This window comes from Monodelphis domestica, chromosome 2 (assembly GCF_027887165.1).
Source record: "Monodelphis domestica isolate mMonDom1 chromosome 2, mMonDom1.pri, whole genome shotgun sequence".
NCBI lineage: Eukaryota > Metazoa > Chordata > Mammalia > Didelphimorphia > Didelphidae > Monodelphis > Monodelphis domestica.
The window spans coordinates 402,074,852-402,098,596 of NC_077228.1; the positions used below are offsets into that span (position 1 = coordinate 402,074,852).

Sequence of the window (23,745 nt, forward strand, 5' to 3'; positions counted from 1 at the left end):
GTTTGGGCATAGAATGGTCCAGCCTATTCTCATATTTGCCTTCTCAGTGCACTCTGGACTATACATATTGTCTCTTGTACCCTTAGATGAACACTTTACCTCAGCCAAACTTCATCACTTCCTGTTTTTAGTCTATACTCCTGACCTGAAAAGGTAATACTTTTAAAAAGATTTCTTTGTATGAAAAAGGGACACATCCCTAAATTCAGTACCCCTTTATCTCAATCCATGGTAACTCAAGGTTTTTCCAGAGAAAATTTTGCAGAATTGTATTAGAGAATATTTTTGTTATCTACATTAGATGAACACTTACGAGGAACAAGAGGATTATTGTCCCTGAAAGGGAGAGGTCCATGAATGTGCATAGCAACATATCTTACAGTGAAAGATATTATTTTGTGTTTTAATGCTCCTTTAGCTTTGGGATATGAAAAGGGTGAGTGTCTCAACACATTTTGATACTAAATTGAATTCTGCGTACCAGTTTCTTTTTGCATACACCACCACTGTTTGATTAAATGATAACCCTGTTAAATAGTATTCCCTTTAAGCAAAAATTAAGTAGGATGGTTTATGTACTGCTTCGTTAAATAATAATTATGATAATGTAATGATAGTAGAAAATAAACTGATTTAGAATGTTATAGAAGAAATTCAACTCTACATAGTTTGTCTCACATGGTAGACCTTTCTTTCACCCTTCAATTCATATTTCCAGGGATAGTAAATAGAGGAATAATAAAGGAATAGCCTAGTGCTAGATTATTTTGTTTTTGCTTCCTCCTCTGTCCTACCTTTAGCCTTTTTCACAAATGAGAGAAAACTAGCCTTTCTCATTAAATCTTTAATGCAGTGTGGGGAATGAAAGCTTTATTATTACTTGTGACATCAGGTTATATTGCAGAGTAACTGAAAACTAACTTGCAAACAAGCTGTTTCTTTCCCTTGGAGGTAGAATTAAAACAGGTACTCCTGGGAAATAGCTACTTGTGTTGCTATTTTCTTAATTGGGTAAATTTGATGATCATGTATGTGAAGAATTTTAGAGCATTAAAAGTCTCCAAGAATTGATGGGTGCCTTCTCAATTCTAGACTAGAATTTCCCGAAGAAATATTTGCTAATAACTATAGAAATGCAAGTGAGAGGTGAGCTTCCTATGGCCTTCCTGCAATAATTATTTTTTCCAACTGAATTAATTTTCATTTAGAACTGAAAGTAGATAACTTTCATTCTGGATAAGGAATTCTTCCAAGTAATAAACATTGCTTAATAATAAAATGAATTGAATTGCCAGTAAGCATGGAAAGATTTATTTTATTTCTTAATTCAATGTAGCCTAGGTACTTAAAAACATTTTTTTTTCAAAAAATGTCTATGTCTCCACTGAAAGGAAGAAATTAGGCCTTGGTATCAAGAAGGCCCAAACTCAAATCCTGCTTCAGACACTTTTAATAGTGCTATGACCCTCAGCAAGTTGCTCACTCAATAACATCATTAAAAGCTGACCATAGTACTACTTAGTCACCTACATCATGTCTGAATTATATAAAATATCTTTCCCTTTTCTTCATTAAATATTTCCCAATTTTATGTAATAAAATAATTAACAATCTTATTTTTAAACCCCTACCTTCTAGCTTGGAACCAATTGGTTCCAAGGCAGAAGAGTGGTAAGGACTAAGCAAATAGGGTTGTGACTTGCCAGGGTTACACAGACATGAAATGTCTGAGGGCAAATTTGAACCCAAGATGACCTGACTCTACATATGGTTCTCTATCCACTGAGCCACCTCATTGACCCAATAACCTTTTCTTTTTTTCTTTTTTAAAAACATTTGAGTTCTAAATTCTCTCCATGCCTCCTACACCTTTTGTCTCCTTTAGGAGTCAAGCAATTTGATACTGATTATGCATGTGAAGTCATACAAAATATTCCTATTTTAGCCATTTTAAAAAAGAGACAAAAAATTAAAATAAAGAATTTTTTGTTTGTTTTTTAGTATGTCTGAATCTGTATTGAGTTTATCTATTCTCTCTTTGGAGGTAGTGTATTTCATAATGAGTCATTAGGAATTTTCAGGGATTATTGTCTTGATTAGAGTGGGTAACAGAGTAAATCAAAGTTAATTATCATACAATATACTGTGTATAATGTTTCCTGATCCTGTTCATGTCATTTTACATCAGTTTGTCTTCCCAGGCTTTTCTGAAACTATCCTTTTCGTCATTATTATAAAATAATAATATTCCATCACAATCACATATTCAGTCATTCCTCAGTTGAGGGTTTTCCCTTCATTTCCAATTTTATTTTTACACCACAGAAAGGGTTGTCATAATTTTTTGTACAAATAGGTCCCCTTCTCTTTTCTTTGATTTCTTGGGGATACAAACTAGTATTGTAATTTTATTTATAGGTCAGATGATATGCCCAATTTTATTGCTCTTTGGTAAAAGTTCCAAATTTTTTTTCCAAATGGGTCATACTGCTTCACAACTCCACCAACAATGTATTAATCTCTCATTTTTTTCATATTCCCTCCAGCAGTTATCATTGTCTTTTTCTTTCATTTTAGCCAACCTCAGAGGTAGGAAGTGGTATTTCAGAGTTGTTTTAATTTGCATTTCCCTAATCAGTAGTGAGGTAGAACTTATATTTTCATGTGATTATTGATAGCTTTGATTATTTTTCTTCTGAAAACTGCCTGTTCATATCCTTTGACCATTTAGCAACTGAGGAATGGCTCTTATTTTTATAAAAGTATCTCTAAATTCCATATATATACTTGCAAAATTAGCCCATTATAAGAGAAACACTAAATTTTCTCCCAGTTTCCTGTTCCCATTTTCCTTATAATCATAGCTAAATTAATTCTGTTTATGCAAACACTTCTTAATTTTGTGTAATCAAAATTATCTATTTTACTTCCTATTATCACATATCTCTTGCCTGGTCATGTGCCCTTTCCTCAACCTTTGATCTGGTAGGTTCTTTTTCTTTTGCTCCTCTAATTTGTTTATATATCACCCTTTATGTCTAAATCATTTATCCTTTTAAGTCTTATCTTGGTATACAGTGTGAAAGACTGGATTACATGTAGCTTTTTGTTGTTTTTTATTGAAATAAAATCTAGTTTTCCCAGTAATTTTTGTCAAATGGTGAGTTCTTACCCATAAAGCTTGGATTTTGGGATTTATCAAATACCAGATTACTGTAGTGATATTGATGTATTTGGGGTATGTAATCTAATATACTGATCCACCACTCTATTTCTTAGCCAGTATCTGATTGTTTTGATGATTACTACTTTGTAATATAGCTTGAAATCTGGAAATTCTAGGCCTTCATGTTTTATATTATACTGATTTTCTTGATATTTTTAACCTGTTCCTCCAGATGAATTTTATTATCTATTGTAATGCTATACAATAATTCTTTGGTAGTTTGATTGTACTGAATAAGTTTTATTGAAGTAATTTTGGGAGAAATATATTTTATCATACTGACAGTCAACCAATTAATATTTTTCCAATTATTTAGGTCTAACTTTGTGTAAAATGTTTTGTAATTGGCTTCATATAATCCCTGAGGGATGTCATGTTATGCAAATTGTCATGTTAGGCAAACTCCCAAGTGCCTAATATTGTCTGCTATTATTTTAAATGGATTTTCTCTTTCTATATTCCACTGTTGGGTTTTTTGTAGTATATAGAAATGTTGGTGATTTCTATGGGTTTATTTTATATCCAGCAACTTAGCTGAAGTTGTTTCAATTCATTTGTCATTGATTCACTGGGGTTCTCTAAGAAAACCATCAAATCAACAACAAAGTAATAGTTTTGTTTCTCATTGCCAGTTTTTATTCCTTCAATTTCTTTTTCTTATCTTATTCCAATAACTAGCATTTCTATTAAAATATTGAATAATAGTCTTTTGATACTTGACATCATTCCTTCATGAAGCTCTGATCTTATTAGGTGGGCTTCAACTTTTTTCTTGTTATAGATAATGCTTATTTTTCATTTTAAATAGATTTAATTATTTTAAATAAGATACTAGTGACTCTTAGGGTTTTCACTAATTTATTAGAAATGTTATGTTGCATTTTGTGCATTTTTATTGTTTGTTGTTATTGATATATTCAATAATGCTGATAGTTTCCCTAATATTAAACAAGCCGAGCATTTCTGGTATACCCTACCTGTTCATCGTGCATGCTTAATGGAATCTATTGCTATAAGCTCCTTTCTAGTATTTTATTTAACTTTGCTTTTGCATAGATACTCATAAAGAAAAGTTATCTACAGTATTCTTCCCCTGTTTTTACTCTCTTTGGTTTAGATATCAAAACCATATTTGTGTTATAAAACAAATTCAATAGGAATCCATTGTTGTCTATTGTTTCAAGTAGTTTATATAGTGTTGGGATAAGTTGTTCTTTAAATCTTGGGTATATTTTCCTTGAAAATCTATCAGGAAGCTCATTGATGGAATGTTCAATTTATTTTTCTAAGAAGATTATTTAAGCATTCTGTTCCCTCTTTTATTAACTAAGCAGTATATATAATACTTATATGCATTATATATGTATATATATATATATATATTCATCCATTTCACTTAAGTTGGTTTTACAAGCATATAATTTGGTAAAATAACTACTAATTGATTTGATTTAATTGTTATTTATGGCATATTCACCTTTTTTCATTTTTGATACTAGTAATTTAAACTCTTTAAAAAAACAAATTAACCAATGATTTACCCATTTGATTGTTTACATTCCCCTTCTCTCCCCCATAAGCTCCAGTTTTTATTTATTAGTTCAATGTTGTTTTATTCTGATTTCAATTTTATTAATCTCCCCCCTGATTTTCAAGAATTCTATGTTGAAATTTAATTGGGATATTACATTTATTTTTCTAAGTGTTTTATTTCCATTTCCTATTTATTTATCTATTATTTTCTCTTTTACTGATATATACATTTAGAGATATAAATTTTCTCTTCAGTTCTGCATTGGCTGCATCTCATAAATATTAGAATATTTCTTTGTTCTCATTTTATTTAATCAAATTATTGATTGTTTCTTTGACCCACTCATTCTTTAAGTTTAGATTGATTAATTTCCAAATAATGTTTAATCTATTTTTCCATGGTCATTTATTAAGTGTATTCTGAAAAGGTTACATTTAAAATTTCTGCCTTGAGGTTTTATGCCCTTCTTTTATTCACTGCCTTCTTTTATCCACTCTTCCTTTCATCATTCCTCCTTTCCCTTTTCACTTTCCTCTACTACTGTTTTGTTGAATATGGTAGGTTTCTTTTATAAATTAAATGTTTGTCTGTTTACCTGGTTCAAAACCAATTTAGATATGAAAAAGGTACAAACATTGACTGCACCACTTCCCTACCACTTCCCCCTACAATGTAAAAGGTTTTTCTTGTATATCTCTTATATGAGATATCATTTTTCTCATTCTCCTCCCTTCCCTCCTTTCCTAAGGCATTCTTATCTTTCACCTACCTGATTTTTTTATTACATCACAGTGTAACCCCCTAAATCCACCTTCTTTCAATGTAAAATCTTTCTAAACACTCTAATAATGATGACATTCTTAAAAGTTACATGTATATTTTTCCTGTCTAGAAAAGTAAACAGTGCCTTATGACTTCTCTCTCATGTTTACCATTTTCCCACCTCCTTTTGAGTCTTGTATTTGAAAGTCAGATTTTCTATTCAGCTATGATATTTCCATCAGGAATCCTTGAAAATCCTCTTTTATTAAATATTTATTTTTCCCTTGAAGGATTATACTCAGTTTTTATAGGTTATTTTTGGTTATAATCCCAATTCTTTTAGCCTTCTAAATTATCATATTCTAAACCCTCCACTTCTTTTCCATTGTAGATGCTATATCTTATATGATCTTGACTGGACTGTGTTTCCACAATATTTGAATGATCTCTTTTTATATATTTGCAATATTTTCTCTTTAACCTGGGAGCTCTGGAATTTGGTTATTATATTTGGGAGATTTTTCATTTGAAGATCTCTTTCACGTGGAGATCACTAGATTCTTTCCATTTCTATTTCATGCTATGATTCAGTTTTTCTTGATAATTTTTGAAGTATCATATCTAGGCTATTTCTTTGTTTGGGATATTAGGATTGTTCAAAAATTCTTAAATTATCTCTTCTCAATGTATTTTAAGTCAGTTGTTTTTCTAATGAGATATTCCACATTTTATTCATTTTTTTCATTTTTTAAATTTGTTTTCTTTCTTCTTGATGCCACATGGAGTCACCCAGTTGCCCAAATTTAATTTTTAGAAATTTATATTCTTTGGTGAGCTTTTATGCTTTTATTCATTTGGTCAAGACTCTTCCAGGAATTGGAATAGAGGAATTTCTTATAGTTCTTCTGACTTTGTTGTCTTCTTTTGAGTTTGTGTCTCTTTGTCACTATAATAGATTTTTATGGTCATGTTCTTTTTTTGGTGTTTTTTGTTCATTTTCCCAGTGTATTTTTAAAATGTTAAATTTGGGATCTGTTCTTGGCTTCAGGGAAAGGGGAGAGGTACTGTCTGAAGATTCAAGCTTTTTTACACTGCCTTCAGAGATATTTCTGGAAATTTGCAAAGTTTTTAGTGCTTTAAAGGTAGCATGATATAGGAGAGATGTGCTTACTGCTTTCCATGTATGAAATCTAGTTCTTAACCAGGAAGGGCCCTTGATTACCCTGAGATTATAATGGATGCTGTTCTTCCAGGTCCCTGATCCCATATAAGTAAAAGTGATAGTCTGAGGCAGTGCTACCATTTTCTCTTGGCGGAAAGTGTTTCTTTCTACTCTTGAACTATGACCTAGAAGTAAGTATAGGCAATGAAGTTGCCAAATATTATCTGCTCCCATGTCTAGTACTAGCACATGTGCTCTATGTAATCTCTGATTAGTTAAAGTCCATTTATCATCTTGAGCTTGAGAGTTCCAAAAAATGCTACTCCTTCTGTTAGTACCACTTAGTCCCATGCTGGTATTTCATCCATATAGGCTGTTGGTTAGTCTCTGTCCTCATGTCCCATATCTCTCTTTCTGACTTCCTAGTTTGTCTTTGGCTAAAAAAAAGTCACAACCTGGCCTTTTGTTGGCTCTGCCATTCCAGAATGCAGTTTAAGTACATCATTATTTCAGCTGAGTATATTCTCTATCACCTTGACCTCACCCCCAATTCGCATGTCTAAATTTTAAACTAGAAACTACTTCTATATTCTAAATGCCACAGTCAAAAAAGACCTAACTCTGATACATCATGGCTATATTATTCTAGGTGAGTCATTTAACCCTAAAATACCTGAGGCCACAGATAAGCCACAGATCACTTATCCAGTCTACATTGGCAGTGGGGGTTTTCTTATAATGAATTCATACTGTTTCCTCATAGTGAGTATTTCAGTGGAATTATAAGTATAGATTTTTTTAAAAAAACACATAAAAGAATTAGATGTAAAAGAGACATTAGACATTATCTAATCTACTTTCCTAATTTTGCACGTGAAAAAGCTGTGTTATAAAGAAGTGCTTGTCTAAGATTATATAGATAATAAACGAGAAGACCAAGATTCAAACTCAGGTCTTTTGACTCTGAATCCTATGTACTTCTCCCTGCGCTGTTCCCTATAGTCAGACTACTGAGAACTACTCTACCAAGTCTGGAAATCTTTGAGCAGCTTTCTGTGTTGCTACTATCTCACCCTTAGCAGAATACAATATAAGTTTTAAGTGATCTTGAAGGCAATTCAGACCAATTCAGTTCTAAAAGGATTCCCATTATAACCTAGCTGACAATAGTAATCCAGTCTTTGCTTAAGGAGTTCTCCTAAGAGAGAATCTGCCACTTCTCAAAGAAGCCCATTCCATTTTTAGAAAGTTCTAATTATGAGGAAGGGATTTTTTTCTTCTCCTCACATCAAGCCTAAATAGGCATCTTTGTAACTTCTATCCATTGTTAAGTAGGCACTTAAGTTCTTGTTGCCTGGATCCTAGTGTTACCCCTTATAAATGGAAGGAGTTTAATCTTTCTCCTAAATGCTCAAAGAAAATGGACATGTACCTCTTGAGTTGTTGCTGCCTCACAGCAACACTCTCATTTTCTTTGACTGTTCCTCATATGGCACTAATTCAAGGTTCTTTACCATCCTGGTTACCCTTCCCTGTCAGTTAATCAGCCAATAAACATTTATTAAGCACCTTCAATGTGCTACGGAGTGAATTAAATGCTGGAAATTCCCCCAAAAAAATGAAAATAAAAAGCTAATCTCTGTCCTCAAGGATCTTACAATCTAACTAGAGAGACAACAAGCAAACAAATATGTATGAAAAAGCTATATACACAATAAACTGGAAACAATCAACAGAGAAAAATCACTAGAGAATTAAGAAGTATTGGGAAAGATTTCCTGGTGTAGGTGGAATATTGACTGGGATAAGGACTTGAATGAATTCAGAGATGCCTGTACATGGATATGAGGAATAAGAGCATGCCTGGCATGGGGAGAAACAAGTGAAAATGCTCAGAACTTAGAGATGGCATTTTTATTGGCAGACCAGCAAGGTGGCCAGTGTCACCGTATCAGAGAGTAGATTTGGGGTTAGGGGGTAGAAGAAATAAGGTATAAGAAGACAATAAATATAGGAGAAGAGACTCAACTATTAAGAGGTTTGAACAAAAAACAAGATTTTGCATTGGACAAAAACAGAGCTTATTAATATCATTCTTAAATTGCACCATTCAAAACTGAACATAATACTTAGATATAGTCTTCTGGATATGGAGTATTAGACCAAAGGGGTATTTCCTCTCTAGTCTTATGTTATGTTTCTTAGTATAGACAAAAATCACATTGGCTTTCTTGGCTATCTGATAGGTTCCTGCTGAGCTTGTATTTTACCAAAACCCCAATTCTTTTTCACGTGAAATGTTGTCTTGCCATGCTTCCACCACCTTGTCCTTGGGAATTTGATTTTTTAAATAAAAGTCCAAAGATTTACATTCATTGATATTTAATCTTATTATGTTATATTGGAATTAACATTCCAGCTTTTCCAGATCCTTTTATATTCTGACTGTACTGTCATCAGCTTCCTTCCAAGACAATTATTAAAATATTGAATGGCATGGAACCCAGCAAAGATACCTTTTAAACTCTACTTCAGATCAACTTATAAACTGGCATTAAATCACTAATGAGGTTTTAGCCATCCCTCATAAAAATAGCATGAGGAATTTTTACATCCCTTGATAGAATCTGGGTAAACTAAAGCATAGTACTATAGTATACCAATCAAGTAATCTTGTCAATAAAAGTTGACAGGCCTGAAGTCAGGAAGATCCGAGTTCAAATTGTATCTCAGACCTCAGGTATGTCATTTGAATTTTGCTTGCCTCTGTTTCCTCATCTGTAAAATGGAGATAATAATCACTCTTCCTTCCAAGGGTTAATGTAAGAATCAAATGAGATAATAACTGTAAAGTAAAAGCACAGTGTTGGGCAAATAGTAAGCACTATATAAATGTTAACTGTCATTGTTGCCAATAAACAGAAGATGATGTTATTCTAACATGAGTTTGATAAGGCAGTGCTGGCTCTTTCTGATATATTTATGTTTTTCAAGATGTTCATTACCTATCACTTTAATAATACTTTCTAGAATGTTGACTGGAGTTGATGTTAAGTCTTTGGCCTATCTCACCTTTTTTATAGGTAGCTTAGGTCTGCAGATTCTATTCTCTTCCTTTTTTGGAAAACCAGAACAGCATTTGCCCTTCTCCAGTCCACTGGTAACTCACTCTACTTTACAGTCTTTTACATATTACTGACAATACCTAAGAAGACATATCCAATAATTCTATTATTAAACATATAATTCATTCTTATTTGGTGATTTAAATTCATCAGGAGAATATATAGATGCTGTATTTAAGCTGTATATCAACTCTCTATTGACCTCTTTTGTTCTGTCTTTTCTAGTCCATGTCATTTGACTTGACAAGAGAAAAGAGAAGCTGAATAAAATTTAAGCATTTCTTCCTTCTCTCCATCATATTATAATTTATCCTTTTCTTGAATTAGCCTATTCCCCAATATAGCTAATAAGAAAGCAAATTTTTTTGATGAAATTACCTTTCCTGATCCCCAGCTCATAATGCACTTTAGTACTCCCAAAAAGACAGTCATGTTTTTATTTATTATATATTATTTTCCTTTGCTTACATCTTTTATACGTTATATATAAAAATGTAAATGTTTATATTATTTATAATACAAATATCTTATATATAAAACATATATCTGTATGTATATATGCATGTGTGTGTGTGTGTGTGTGTGTGTGTGTGTGTGTGTGATAGAGAGCCAGACCTAGAAATGGGAAATCTTGAGTTCAAATCTGGTTTCAGACACTCCTTAGTTGAATGAACTGGGGTAAGTCATTTAACCCCCATTATATAGCCTTTATTACTCTTCTGCCTTGGGACCAATACTTAATATTGATTCTTACAGAAAAGGTAAGGGTTTTTTACCTAAGTTGCTTGATGAAGTCCTTCTGTGGCCATGTATCTTTAGATTATATTTGAATTTCTTCACCATTATCATAGTTTTTTTTGGTTGTGTCTTCAAAATTTGTTCTTGAACTTCTCGTGGACCAACAAGGATCTATTAAGTACCTACTATGTGCTACTGAGCTCCTTGAGAGTAGGAACTATTTGTGTCTTTATTTCCCTGACATTTAACATACTGCCAGCATATAGTAGAGGCTTAATGAAAGCTTGTTGACTAATTGTACATACAGATAAAAAGAATTAAATTAGCTCCTTTTTTGAGGAATTTGCATTCTAATGCAATAGCTTATGTCTTGATCTTATAATTTCTGTATTATTTTACTTTTTGGGTTCCTACTAACTCTCCTTTGTATCCTTAAAAATATATATACTACCAAAGAAAAGTTGAATCTCAGTCTGAAAATTGTTCTAAGTACCATAGGTCTAGAACTAGAAAAATATTTAAAAGTCATCTAGACCAATTTACTCAAGGGTTCAAAGCTGAAATAAATTAAGCAATTTGTTGAAAGTAACACAGCAGTTAATCATCAGTCATTGAACCCAAGATTTAAACCCAGTTCAGATGACTTCCAAATCCAAAATGAATAACAAATTCTTCTATCTTTTGTTTCCTCTCTCACAAGTTATAAGATAGAGTGGATCCTTCTTCTCAAAGTTCTCATCATTTTCACTCCAACAACCACTATTTCCTTGGTGTTGAGAATAAAACCCATACTGAAATTTCACCTTTTAAGAGAAGAAATCATAAAAAGTCATTAAATCACTACTAAATCATTAAAGTGAGAAACTGTCCCAACTGATGTACAATTACATTTTACCCCTCCCCCATAAGTCCTTCCACATTTGTGAATTGGGTATCTTCAGATTATCTTGACCAGTTCCCATAATCCCTTTCCCTGATGATATCCAGCAAGTCTGGTTAATGTTTACAAGACATATATTCTTTGTCATAAAATTGATTTTTCTTGAAATAAAGTATTTGACAAGAACAATAATAACTAAACCATTCTAAATATAATCTGTAACTATTGAAGTTTAAGTTTTTAAATTTATATTTCTTCATTCATATATTCATGATTTAATTATTTCTATTTCTAAATAAAACATAAATTTATCTGTTCTCTCTAGAGATGTGTATACAGAAGCCATTCAAAAAACATTTCTTTTGCTGTCTATAATATTATTTTAGTTCTCCATTTTTTAGCTCTTCATAATTTCATGTGTCTTTCTAAGTTTTTCCAAAATTAACCTGTTCATCATTTCTTATAGTGCAGTAGAATTCCATCATATGCCACAACATGTTTATCCATTCCCCAATTCATGGGCATTCCTACATTTTCCAGTTATTTGCCACCACAGAGAAAGTTGTTATAAATATTTTAGAATGTATGGTTACTTTTTCTTTTCCTTGATCACTTTAGGAAATAAACCTAAAGGTGGTATTGCTGGGTCAAATGATATATACAGTTCTATAACTCTTTAAGCATAATTCCAGATTTCTTTCCAAAATGGCTAAATCAATTCACAATTTTATTTTCCCCAATTTTCTACATCTCCTCCAACATTTATCATTTTGCCCTTTTATCATCTTAACCAAAACTATAGGTGAGAGATGATATCTCAGAGTTTTAATTTCATTTCTCTACTCCATGTGTAAAAAATAGACTCGAATACAGGACTACAATCCCCACGAGCCTTTGCTCCACTTCCCCAGAATGCCTTGTAATCTCACCTGGGCCAAGATCGAGAAGGTTTTTAAGCTGATTCAAAGGCTTTTGAGCTCTCTCTTGACTCTTGGACTTCCGTTTTGGGGCAGGCCTGACTTTTTTCATAATGTAGGTGAGGTTATGTCTAGGCCACTCTATGGCCTGGACACGTGTCTCTTATCCTGTATTTTCTTTAATCCTTAATCTTCAATAAACCTCTAAAAAAATATAATACTCCTTGCAGAGAGAAACTAATTTCTACTTGCCTCATTCTCCCCGTCTCCCCTAAATTTTAACTCTTTACACATGACTTAGAGCATTTTTCATGTAGTTTTATATACCTTTGATTTCATGTTTGAGTTTTAAAACTATAGTGCCAAAATTTAGTATTCAAATAAGGTGTCTCCTACAATTTTAGGTATCATACAAGTGTAGTCTTTTTGTTTCTTAATTTTCTCAGGCAGTCATTGCAACTCAAATCAGATTTCTTAAAAATATATCTATAAAACATCAATGAAAAACTACAGACAGGCCAGCTAGGTAGTTCAGTGGATAGAGAGCCAGGCCTAACTAGTGTAGATTCTGGGTTCAAATCTAGATTCAGATATGTCCTAGTTGTGTGACCCCAGGCAAGTTACTTAACCACAATTGCCTATCCTTTACCACTCTCCTACCTTGGAACTAATATGCAGTATTGATTGTAAGATGGAAGATAAGGGTTTAAGAAAAAAAAGAAAGGTAGACATACCATAGACTACACATTAAAACAATGACCAATCTTGACTTTAGAGGACTTCCTGGTGAAGAATACTCCCTCTCCCTAAGTGAAAAATGATAGAAAGTAAGTAGAAAAAAGGTATATTGTGTGCTTTCAGATATGGTCAAAGGGTAGATTTATTTTGCTTGCCTGAATCTATTTACTCCTAAAGTCAAATTATAAGGGGAAGCAATATTTTTAAAAGAGCATGAACAAAACAGTTAAAAAGGAAAATAGAATTAAATATATCATTATAACCAAGAGATGATATGTTTTTTTTTTCTGAATTAAACCTTCAAGGAACTCAATATTGCATAAATGGTAAATTTTGCCCCTTAGGTAAATCTTTTTTTTATATTTGTTCTGAATGTGTGGAGTTGTGTTTAAAGACATATCCATGTATATGTTTGCATCTGAGAGTGTTTCTTTGTTTTGGCTCTGGAAACACTGAACTGCCAGTCATCCTTATAAAAGCAGTGCTTCATTAAAAACCCACTGTCTTGTTTGTATCATTCTCACTCCTTACCGACTTGCAATCTGATGAAGAATAGCCTACCCAAACTAACCATGAACTTGAACAGGAATCAATTAAATGTTAATTAAATTGTTACTGTGTGGCCAACACTGTACAGGAAGTTATAAGGAATACCTAAGAATAAGATGTGGTTCTCACCCTGAAGGACTTGTCACTGTAGTTGAAGAAAGAAAACTATTACGTGTGAAATAATTGAGAAATAATTAACTATGAAAGTGTTTGATGATAACAACAGGAATTCCAAAAGAACTGCTATGTCTAAGAGTAGTTCAAAAAGAGAAGGGACTTGAGCTAAAACTAAAGCTGTGTCAGATTTGGCAAACTAGAAAGGAATAAGGATAACATTCCAGTTGGGAGAATAGCATAGGCAGTGCCTTATATTTGAGGGAAAGTAAAAAGAATGGTCTAACTGTAACAATGGGTTCGAGAGTAATTTAATGAGAAATAAGTTTAGGTAGGAAAACAGGACCCAGGAAGACTCTTGAAAGCTAGTCAGACAATTTTAGAGTGGATATTATAAGTTAAGGCAGTCAATATATGTTCATTGTTAAGTGAAAAGAAATAAAGAAAACATCAGCCAAATAGATGGTCGTGAGTCTGTGAAACAATCTCAGGTGATTAGAATCACCAAGATACAAAATAATGAGGTCTAGATTAATTCTCTAACAATGGGTTTTCAAAATAAAGATGAAAAAAAAAAGATTTCAAAATAATGATAAAAGTTCCAGGCAAAAGACCTACATGAACTGATGCAGAGTGAAATAAGAAAAACCAGGATATCATTATACACAGTAATCACTATATTGTAGACAGATCAAATGTGATAGACTTTGCTAATAACAGCAATCCAGGACAATTCTAAGGATTTATGAAAAATAATGCTATCCACCTCCAGAGAAAGAACTGTTGGAGTCGAAATGTAGATGAAAACGTATGATTTATCACATGTGTTATTTCATTATATATTTGGGGGTTTGAATAAGATTATTCACTTATAAAAATAAATAATATGGAAATGTTTTGCATGATAATACATATATAACCCAGACTGAATTGCTTGTCAGCTCTGGGAGCAGGGTGGAAAGAGAAGAGGGAGGCAATATGGATCATATGACTTTGGAAAACTTTTGTGGAAATGTGTTATCTAAAATAAATACAATTTTAATAATTTTAATATAATTAATAAATATTTTATTAAGTCTATAATTTGTATATTTATGTAAGTTTTACTAATTGATTATATAGAACATAATATAGTATTAATTTACTAATAATAAATAAAAATAATAACTCCAGACATCTTGTTATTTGACCATGTATACCTATCTCTTGGCAACTTTATTTCCCTAAATCTTAAGGCTTACTCCCAACAAAAAGCTAATTATGATGATAATAATTGCCCCAGAAACTCAATAGCACATGGCTAAAATCAAGTATTAAAAAGGGGTTTCTACAAATTGTAATCAATGTTGAACTGATCAATGAAGAACTTGCCTCAAAGGAAAAAATGACTTTATTCAAACTCTGCTTCAAAGTCCAGTTGCTTCAACCTCAGAAAGAACTGGCAACCACCTTCATTAAGTGAAACCAATTCCTTCCTCTCCAAAGGATCACTTATTTCCATCTATCTCAAAGGATCCTGGGGAAACTTATATGTGAATACACTGTACTGGGAGCTATAGGGGAATATCTAAGAGTAAGATGTGGTTCCTATCCTGAAGGTCTTGTCACTGTAGTTGAAAAAAGAAAAGAGTGAATACGATGCTGACCTGGAATCAGAAAGACCTAAGTTCAAATGTGGTCTCAGATACTGACCAGCTCTTCAACCCTGGGCAAGTCATTTAACCGTGTTAGCCTCAGTTTCTCCATCTATTAAATAAGGTGGAGGAGGAAATGGTAAACCACTCCAGTATCTTTGCTAAGGGATGACAAAGTGTTGGACGTAACTGGAAATGACAACAACAGGAAGAGAACCTGACACACTTTTTACAATGGAAAAACTGAGAGGACTTGGTTATAATTTGGATGCAAGGAATGTAATTTAATTTTTCAATTCAACCAATATTTATTGAGCACTTTATACAAAGGATTATGCTTAATTCTGTAGAGGAAGATAAATATGAACAAAATATAAAGCCTACCCTGAGGGGGGTCTTAAGATTTAGAAGTATACCTGCTATCCACTGCTATCATTACAAAGCATACTTTAATGGGTGCTATATTAAAGGTTTTGGAGAAAGGAGGAGCATGAAGGAAGGAGAGAGAGCTTCTGAATGAGAAGATTTAGAAAAGACTTTCTTAAAGAAATTAAAGAAATGTTTGTTAAATTTCATTGAATTGGGGGTCATTTGAATGCCTGTCAGAGTGACCAACAGAGTCAAGTGAAGATGTGAGAGTTCCATATATGTTTGAAGGAAGAAGAAGGGAAACAGTATTGGGGGTAGGAGGGAGGAGAAAATAAAAATGAAAAATGATAGCTTTAGGATCCAGGTCCTACAGGAGGCATGAAGAGGAGGACATAGAGAACAGCAATTTTAGAAATAAAGTTAAATATTTATTACTCTGAGTCTAAAAGATAAGGATAAGAGTAAAAAGGCTAGGGGCAGAAAATTGATTTGAGCCCTATAGGGAAGTAGAAGGGTAACAAATTGTTGTATTGAAAATATCACCTTAAAGGTTGTTATAATATTAAAACCATGGCTGCCAAGGAATTTACTTATGAAATTCCTAAAATGAAACACTCAAGTCAGAATGGAATTTATTGTGGTTTAATCACAATGGAAATAAGAAAAGGAGAGGGAGAGAAGTAGAGAGGAGAAAAGGGAAAGGGGTTACTCAACCTCTGGCCAAGCCAGGGGGAGATTAGGCCCAAAGAGCCAAGGTAGAGAAGGAATCAGTCCTTGACTCACATGACTGATCTGAAGGGAAGCTGTCTGTGGGACTCCTCCTTCCTCAAGCTCCTAGCAAGACCTGCCCTCTCGCTCTCTCCCCAGGAAGTGAGCGAATTCCAGAGGCTATTTCCTACTTCACTTCCTGTGCCTCATAAGTCCCAATGGTGGCTCTAGCTTGAACTTAGGACTGTCCAGAGGTGTGTCCTTTTTTGCACATGTCTTTTGAGGGCCATATTCTCAAATAACTAAATCTTGAGTTTTGCTGCAGCCCTTCCTAATCTCTACCTGAGTAGGGTGGAGACTGCAGTTTCCAAGACCTGACTCTGTTACTCCAAGTATCTTCATTTTCATTGATCAGGAAATAGCTAAATCCCATCCTCCAAAGAATGGTCTGAAAAGGGTGGAGTAGTTTTGAAATTCACAAAATGGACTGGTGGGGAGGGAAGCAGTAGAAAGGAGGGAGAGAGTGGAGGGGTAGTTTAAAAAGACTATAAAGAAAATAAAGGGGGAATAAGATGGGAGGGGTAGAAAGGGAAGTAAAATAAGGATGGGAATTAGGGGGACTGATTAAAAACAAAACATTGGTGTAGAAGGAAATAGTGAAAGAAGAAAAGGGAGGACTAGGAGTAGAAATCAAAATGCTGGGAAATACACAGCTGGTAATCATAACTCTGAATGTGAATGTAATGAACTCACCCATAAAATGCAAGTGAATAGCAGAGTGGATTAGAAACCAAAATCCTACCATATGCTGTCTACAAGAAACATATATGATGCAGGTAGATATGCATATGGTCAAAGTAAGAGAATGAAGCCAAATCTATTGGGCATCAACTGATAAAAAGAAGGCAGTAGTCTCAATCATGATATCTGACAAAGCCAAAGTAAAAATAGATCTAGTTAAAAGAGATAGGGAAGGTAATTACATCCTGATAAAAGGCAGTATAGACAATGAGGAAATATCAAAATCCAACATGTATGCACCAAATGGCATAGCATCCAAATTTCTAAAGGAAAAACTAGTGGAGCTCAAGGATGAAATAGATAGAAAAATCATACTAATGGGAAACCTGAACCTTCCTCTATCAGAACTAGATAAATCAAACCAAAAAATGAATAAATAAGGTAAGATAAGTGAATGAAATCTTAGAAAAAGAAGAGTTAATAGATATGTGGAAAAAAATAAATAGGGACAAAAAGGAATACACCTTCTTTTCAGCAGCACATGGTACATTTACAAAGACTGACCATGTATTAGGGCATAAAAACATTGCAAACAAGTGCAAAAGGAGAGAAATGATAAATGCAACCTTCTCAGATCACAATGCAATGAAAATAACAATTAGTAAGGGTACATGGAGAATTAAATAAAAAATGAATTGGAAATTACACAATGCAATTCTCCAAAATTGATTAGTTAAAGAACAAATTATAGAAACAATTAATAACTTCATTGAGGAAAATAACAATGATGAGATATCCTTTCAAAACCTATGGGATGCAGCCAAAGTGGTACTCAGGGAAATTCATATCCTTGACTTCATATATTAACAAATTAGAGAGAGAAGAGGTCAAGGAATTGGGCATGCAAATTAAAAAATTAGAAAGTGAAAAAATTAAAAATCCTCAGATGAAGACTAAATTATAGATCCTAAAATTAAAGGAGAAATTAATAAAAAAAAATCACCCTAGACAATATAAAGTACTTAGGAATCTATCTGCCAAGACAAACATAGGAACTATATGAACACAAGTACAAAACACTCTCCGCACAATTAAAATTAGATCTAAACAATAGGGAAAACATCCACTACTCATGGGTAGGCACAATTAAAATGACATTCCTGTGCAAATTAATTTACTTATTTAGTGTCATACCCATTGAACTACCAAAAAATTATTTTACTGAATTAGGAAAAACCATAACAAAGTTAATTTGGAAGAACAAAAGACCAAGGATATCCAGGGAAATCATGAACAAAAAAAGCGAAGGAAGGAGGCCTTGCAGTCTCAGATCTCAAACTGTATTATAAAACAGTGGTCTTCAAAACAATTTAGTACTGGACAAGAGACAGAAAGGAGGATCAGTGGAATAGACTTGGGGTAAGTGACCTCAGAAAGACAGTCTATGATAAGCCCAAAGATCCTAGCTTTTGGGACCAAAACCCACTATTTGATAAAAACTGCTGGGAAAATTGGAGGACAGTTTGGGAGAGATTAGGTTTGGATCAACATCTCACACCCTATACCAAGGTAAACTCAGAATACATGAATGACTTGAATATAAAGGAAACTATAAGCAAATTAGGTGAACACAGAATAGTATACATGTCAGATCTTTGGGAAAGGAAAGACTTTAAAACCAAGCAAGTGCTAGAGAAAAATCATAAAATGTAAAATCAATAATTTTGATTACATAAAATTAAAAGGATTTGTACAAACAAAACTAATGCAACCAAAATTAGAAGGGAAGGAACAAATTGGGAAACAATCTTCATGACAAAAGTCTCTGACAAAGGTCTAATTACTCAAATTTATAAAGAACTAAAACAATTGTACAAAAAATCAAACCATTCTAAATGGGCAAGGGACATAAATAGGCAATTTTCAGTTAAAGAAATCAAAACTATTAAGAAATACATGAAAAAGTATTCTAAATCCCTTATAATCAGAGAAATGCAAATCAAAACAACTCTGTGGAATTACCTCACACCTAACAGATTGCCTAACATGACAACAATGGAAAGTAATGCTGGAGGGGATGTGGTAAAGTTGGACATTAATGCATTGCTGATGGAGTTGTGAATTGATCCAACCTTTCTGGAAGGCAATTTGGAACTATGCCCAAAGGGCAATAAAAGACTGTCTGCCCTTTGATCCAGCCATAGCATTTCTGGGTTTGTACCCCAAAGAGATAATAAGGAAAAAGACATGTACAAAAATATTCATAGCTGCTCTCTTTGTGGTGTAAAAAAATTGGAAAATGAGGGGGTGCCCTTCAATTGGGGAATGGTTGAACAAATGGTGGTATATATTAGTGATGGAATACTATGATGCTCTATGGAATAATATACTGGAGGAATTGCATGGGAACTGGAATGACCTCCAGGAATTGATGCAGAGCAAAAGGAGCAGAACCAGAAGAACATTGTACACAGAGACCGAAACACTGTGGTACAATCGAATATAATGGACTTCTCCATTAGTGGCAGTGCAATGATTGCAGTGATCCTGAACAACTTGAAGGGATCTTTGAGAAAGAACACTATCCACATTCAAAGGAAAAACTGTGGGAGTGGAAACACAGAAGAAAAACAACTGCTTGAATACATGGGTAGAGGGGATATGCCTGGGAATGTAGACTCTAAATGAACATCCTAATGCAAACACCAACAACATGGAAATAGGTTCTGATCAAGGACACATGTAATACCCAATGAAATTGCTTGCCAGCTGTGGGAAAGGTGGGGAGACGGGAGGGAGGGCAATAATGTGATTCCTGTAACCAAGGAATAATGTTCCAAATTGACTAAATACATTAATTAAAAAATTAACTAATTAATTAGAGGAATAATATAATAATCCTATAATAATTTAATATCCTAAAAAAGAGTAAAATGGCTAATTCTATAAAATATAATTACCTGCCATTTATATAGCAATCTAAAGTAATTTGCAGCCCTTTATAAATATTTTTTCATTTGATGTTATGATGGTCTTATGGGATATATCTCCCTCATTTTACAGATGAAGAAACTGAGGCTGTGAAGAATAGTGACTTGCCCACTAAAACATAACTATTAAGTGTCAGATATAGACTCTGAACCCAGTTTTCTCATGAAAAGAAATTCAGTGCCTCTTCCCACCATATCATGAGCTGTCTTTCGAATTTTTATGCTATCTTATGGATTTAGAGGTTCCAGTAAAACAAGAATTCATTAGTACTTTCTTACCTCAATTCTAATAATTTCAATCTCTGGTTCATTTGATACTCAAAATCTTTAGTAAGCCTCTTCTTTCTTAGAAACACAGAGGAAAAACTACCTCCCCAGATATCTTTCCAAACCACCACTTTGCAAAACTAAGAATTTTTTAAAAGTCTTGTAAAAAACTGCTTTAAACTTTTTTTCCTGCTACATCATTACTCAGCAAGAGTGCTCAGACAATTTGAACAAGTCCATGGTCTGAAAATTGGGAGACTCTTACTAATAGATCTGAACTTTTCATAAAGGGTCTCCCCTCATTACTCACAGTAATGCTGAGTGTGACCATTGCAGGATATATTTATCACTTTAAATATAGTAGAGAATTACAGTGGAATTATATCTCTGAAGAATAAGAAAAGAAGTTCTCTGAATTTGAGAGCTGTATTAGAACTTCATATAATGAGTTCTCAGAATCTATTGCACTATAGAGTTGTTTTTTAGAGTGTAAAATGTCTTCTTAATAAGTCATAAGACACTATGTGCCAGTCTCTGTGGATCAGCCCTGAAAACAATCAAAGCTTTCCCCTTCCCACCCTGGGCATTCTCTGGAGTTGCTCTCTGGCCAGTAGTCTATCAGAATGTCACTAAGGCAACTACCATAGATCTGTGTCCCTGAGAAGAGCTTAGAAGAAACTGCAGAATACAAATCAGCTCCATTTTGTCAACAACTTTATTGACTGTGGTGAGCTGAAATAAACAAAGCCACAGTGGTTGAACATTTGCCTGCAATCTTGTTGTCCATGACTACAGTTTGAATTCCTGTCTTAAAAGTATTTGTTTTTCAGGATGAGGTCATTGTTAGGGTAAAAGAAAAGAAATGGCAGGTGTATGATAGCTGCCATAGTTGTCAAGGGCAAAGGTAGATACTAAGAAATTTTATGAAGAGGAAGTAATCATCTTCATTTGAATTAAACTTTGACTATAGTAGAGGAAAGATCCTTCTATTTTGCTGTTTTGATGGAAGTTTCTCATAATATAAAATTCACTGCTATATTTTCATCCTTTCTTGACCTCTAGTATTTCCCAGTTTATGATCTATGTAAGCTGCCTGTCAAATGAGTAGACTGATGTTTTCTTTGAATGAATTCACACATACAGAGAGAGGCAGTGACCCTCAGGAATTGGTAGAATTCTTCTTCTTGTTCCCTAGTGTTGACACAGTTGCTTCTCTTATAAGAAATTCCAAACTCAATCTGTAGAATAATAAGAGAGCACGAAGATCTGTGTTGTTTCTTAGCATTTAACTTATTCCAACAATTCTCTGATTCCAGAGAAAATAACACATGCTTTATGTGTATGTCAGGATTAGAATTGTTCAGTGTAGTTCACATAAAGGAAGTATGTTCATCCACAATTCTAGCTCCTACCATCTTCTTTTCTGAAAATGATTTTTCCCTGAAATGGTGAAATGTTTTTAAAAAGTTCAAATGTTTTCATAACCTATCTTCTCATGTTTGTACAAATCTATAACAACTAGCATTTATATATGTTTTATGGTTGACAAAGCACTTTACAAATATTATCTCATATTGCATAATAATCCTGAGGAACAGGTACTATTATTGTCTCCATTTTATATATGAGGAAACTGAGACAGTTAGAGGGGAAGTGACTTGCCTAGTATCATACAGCTAATCAATGTGCAACCTAACTATACAGGTCCACAAATTTAGAGTTGGAAAGGGACATCAGGGTCTATCTAACCTAGCCATATTATTGTATGAGCAAACTAAGTACTACAAAAGTATAATTACTCATCCAAGGTCACATAAGTGGTAAATAGTAGAGCTAAGAATCAAGCCCAGATCCTCTAAATTCAAGTCCAATGCTCTTTCACTACACAATGATGATTCTATCAGGATATGTTAAGAATAGGGAGAAAGTAACTAGCTATATTTTTTCATTTAGCATATTTAGCTCTATAATTATTTTAAAAATAATTATTAAATTTTAAGAATGCTGAGGATATGGGGCTAAGCATCATTTGATCTTTGTATCTTTAGCTTCTAGCAGAATGTTTTGTACACACTGTGCTCTTAATAACTATTTGTTAGATTACTATTACTATTTAAATAAATATACTGAATTTAGTGGCATTACCTGTAATTCTTACTATTAGATTGCTTGCTCTCAAGAGTTCTGAGCTCCAGTAGGGATAAAGATCAGGGATCTGAAACAATTTCTAAGTCCATCAAGAAACAACATCTAAGTCCAAATGATGGGGTAGAGTCAGGGTACTGGGTAACCGGCAACCAAAGAAAGGATGGACTATTATCTATGTTGGAAACTTAGTAGGTCAAACCTCCTGTGTCTACTAGCAGTGTTATGAGGCTGAAGAGGGCCAATGCTCTTTCAACATAATCAGGACATGGATATTCATTCTAAATAAAAATAAAAATGTTTAAAACACCACAATGATCTATCTACTTACTATCTTCTCAAGCACTCTATGTTTTATTTTATCCTCTCTTACAGGTGACAGCAGCTGGAGGGCAATTGAAATTTACTATTTCTTATGACCTCACAGGAGAGGAAGATGATCTAGAAAATGTGCTGCAGTTCATGGTCATCCTAGAGGTAAAACATATTGAGTGCCATTGATTCAAAATAACTGTTTTCTGCTATCAACTCATTTAGTAGTTTAGGCAAATATCTTACCTTAATTGTACCATGGTCAACTTGATATCAAGTTGAAAACTAACAAGAAAATGTTGGTGAAGGGTTTCACACACACACACACATACACAAACAAACACACACACTGATGTAGTATATCTCTGTAACACAGACCTAAAATTCTAAGGTCCTCCTTGTAACAGAAGATCTTTGGGCTAAGACATGTCACTGTTGACAAATTATAGTCATTAAAACTCCATGACAGTTTTTTTCAAGAGCTCAAGTGTTAGTTACTGTGTCTGGGCAAATTCTAATTTGAATAATGACAATCTTTCCCTCTAAATTCTTCCTTTGATTCTCTCTGTTTGGTCCTTTCATTTTCTATTTTAACTGTGCTGAAAACAAATGAAAATGGGACATGTACAACCACTCGGATGAGAGCAAAGATTTGACTGTTAAACTTCTTTAACTGGGTGTGATGAATGCAGGTGGTCAAATAGACTTGAAGGATTAAAGGCATTTGTGGGTTTACATGAGTGTTCTGGAGCCATCTTGAACCTGCTAATTATTAAATTTTCAGTGTGAGCATTTATTCCTTGAAAACCATCTTAGATCAGAGTTTCATTTGGT

The 23,745-nt window shown here is 33.5% G+C and overlaps 1 protein-coding gene across 1 annotated transcript in view; it reads left to right on the top strand.

Annotated features, from left to right (window-relative positions):
- LAMA2 (laminin subunit alpha 2) overlaps positions 1 to 23,745 on the top strand; it is a 923,420-nt gene that overhangs the window by 560,235 nt on the left and 339,440 nt on the right. Inside the window, exon 13 of the mRNA XM_056818751.1 lies at positions 22,975 to 23,076. Within this exon, the coding sequence (XP_056674729.1) occupies positions 22,975 to 23,076 (102 nt within the window). The remainder of the gene's footprint in view (positions 1 to 22,974; positions 23,077 to 23,745) is intronic.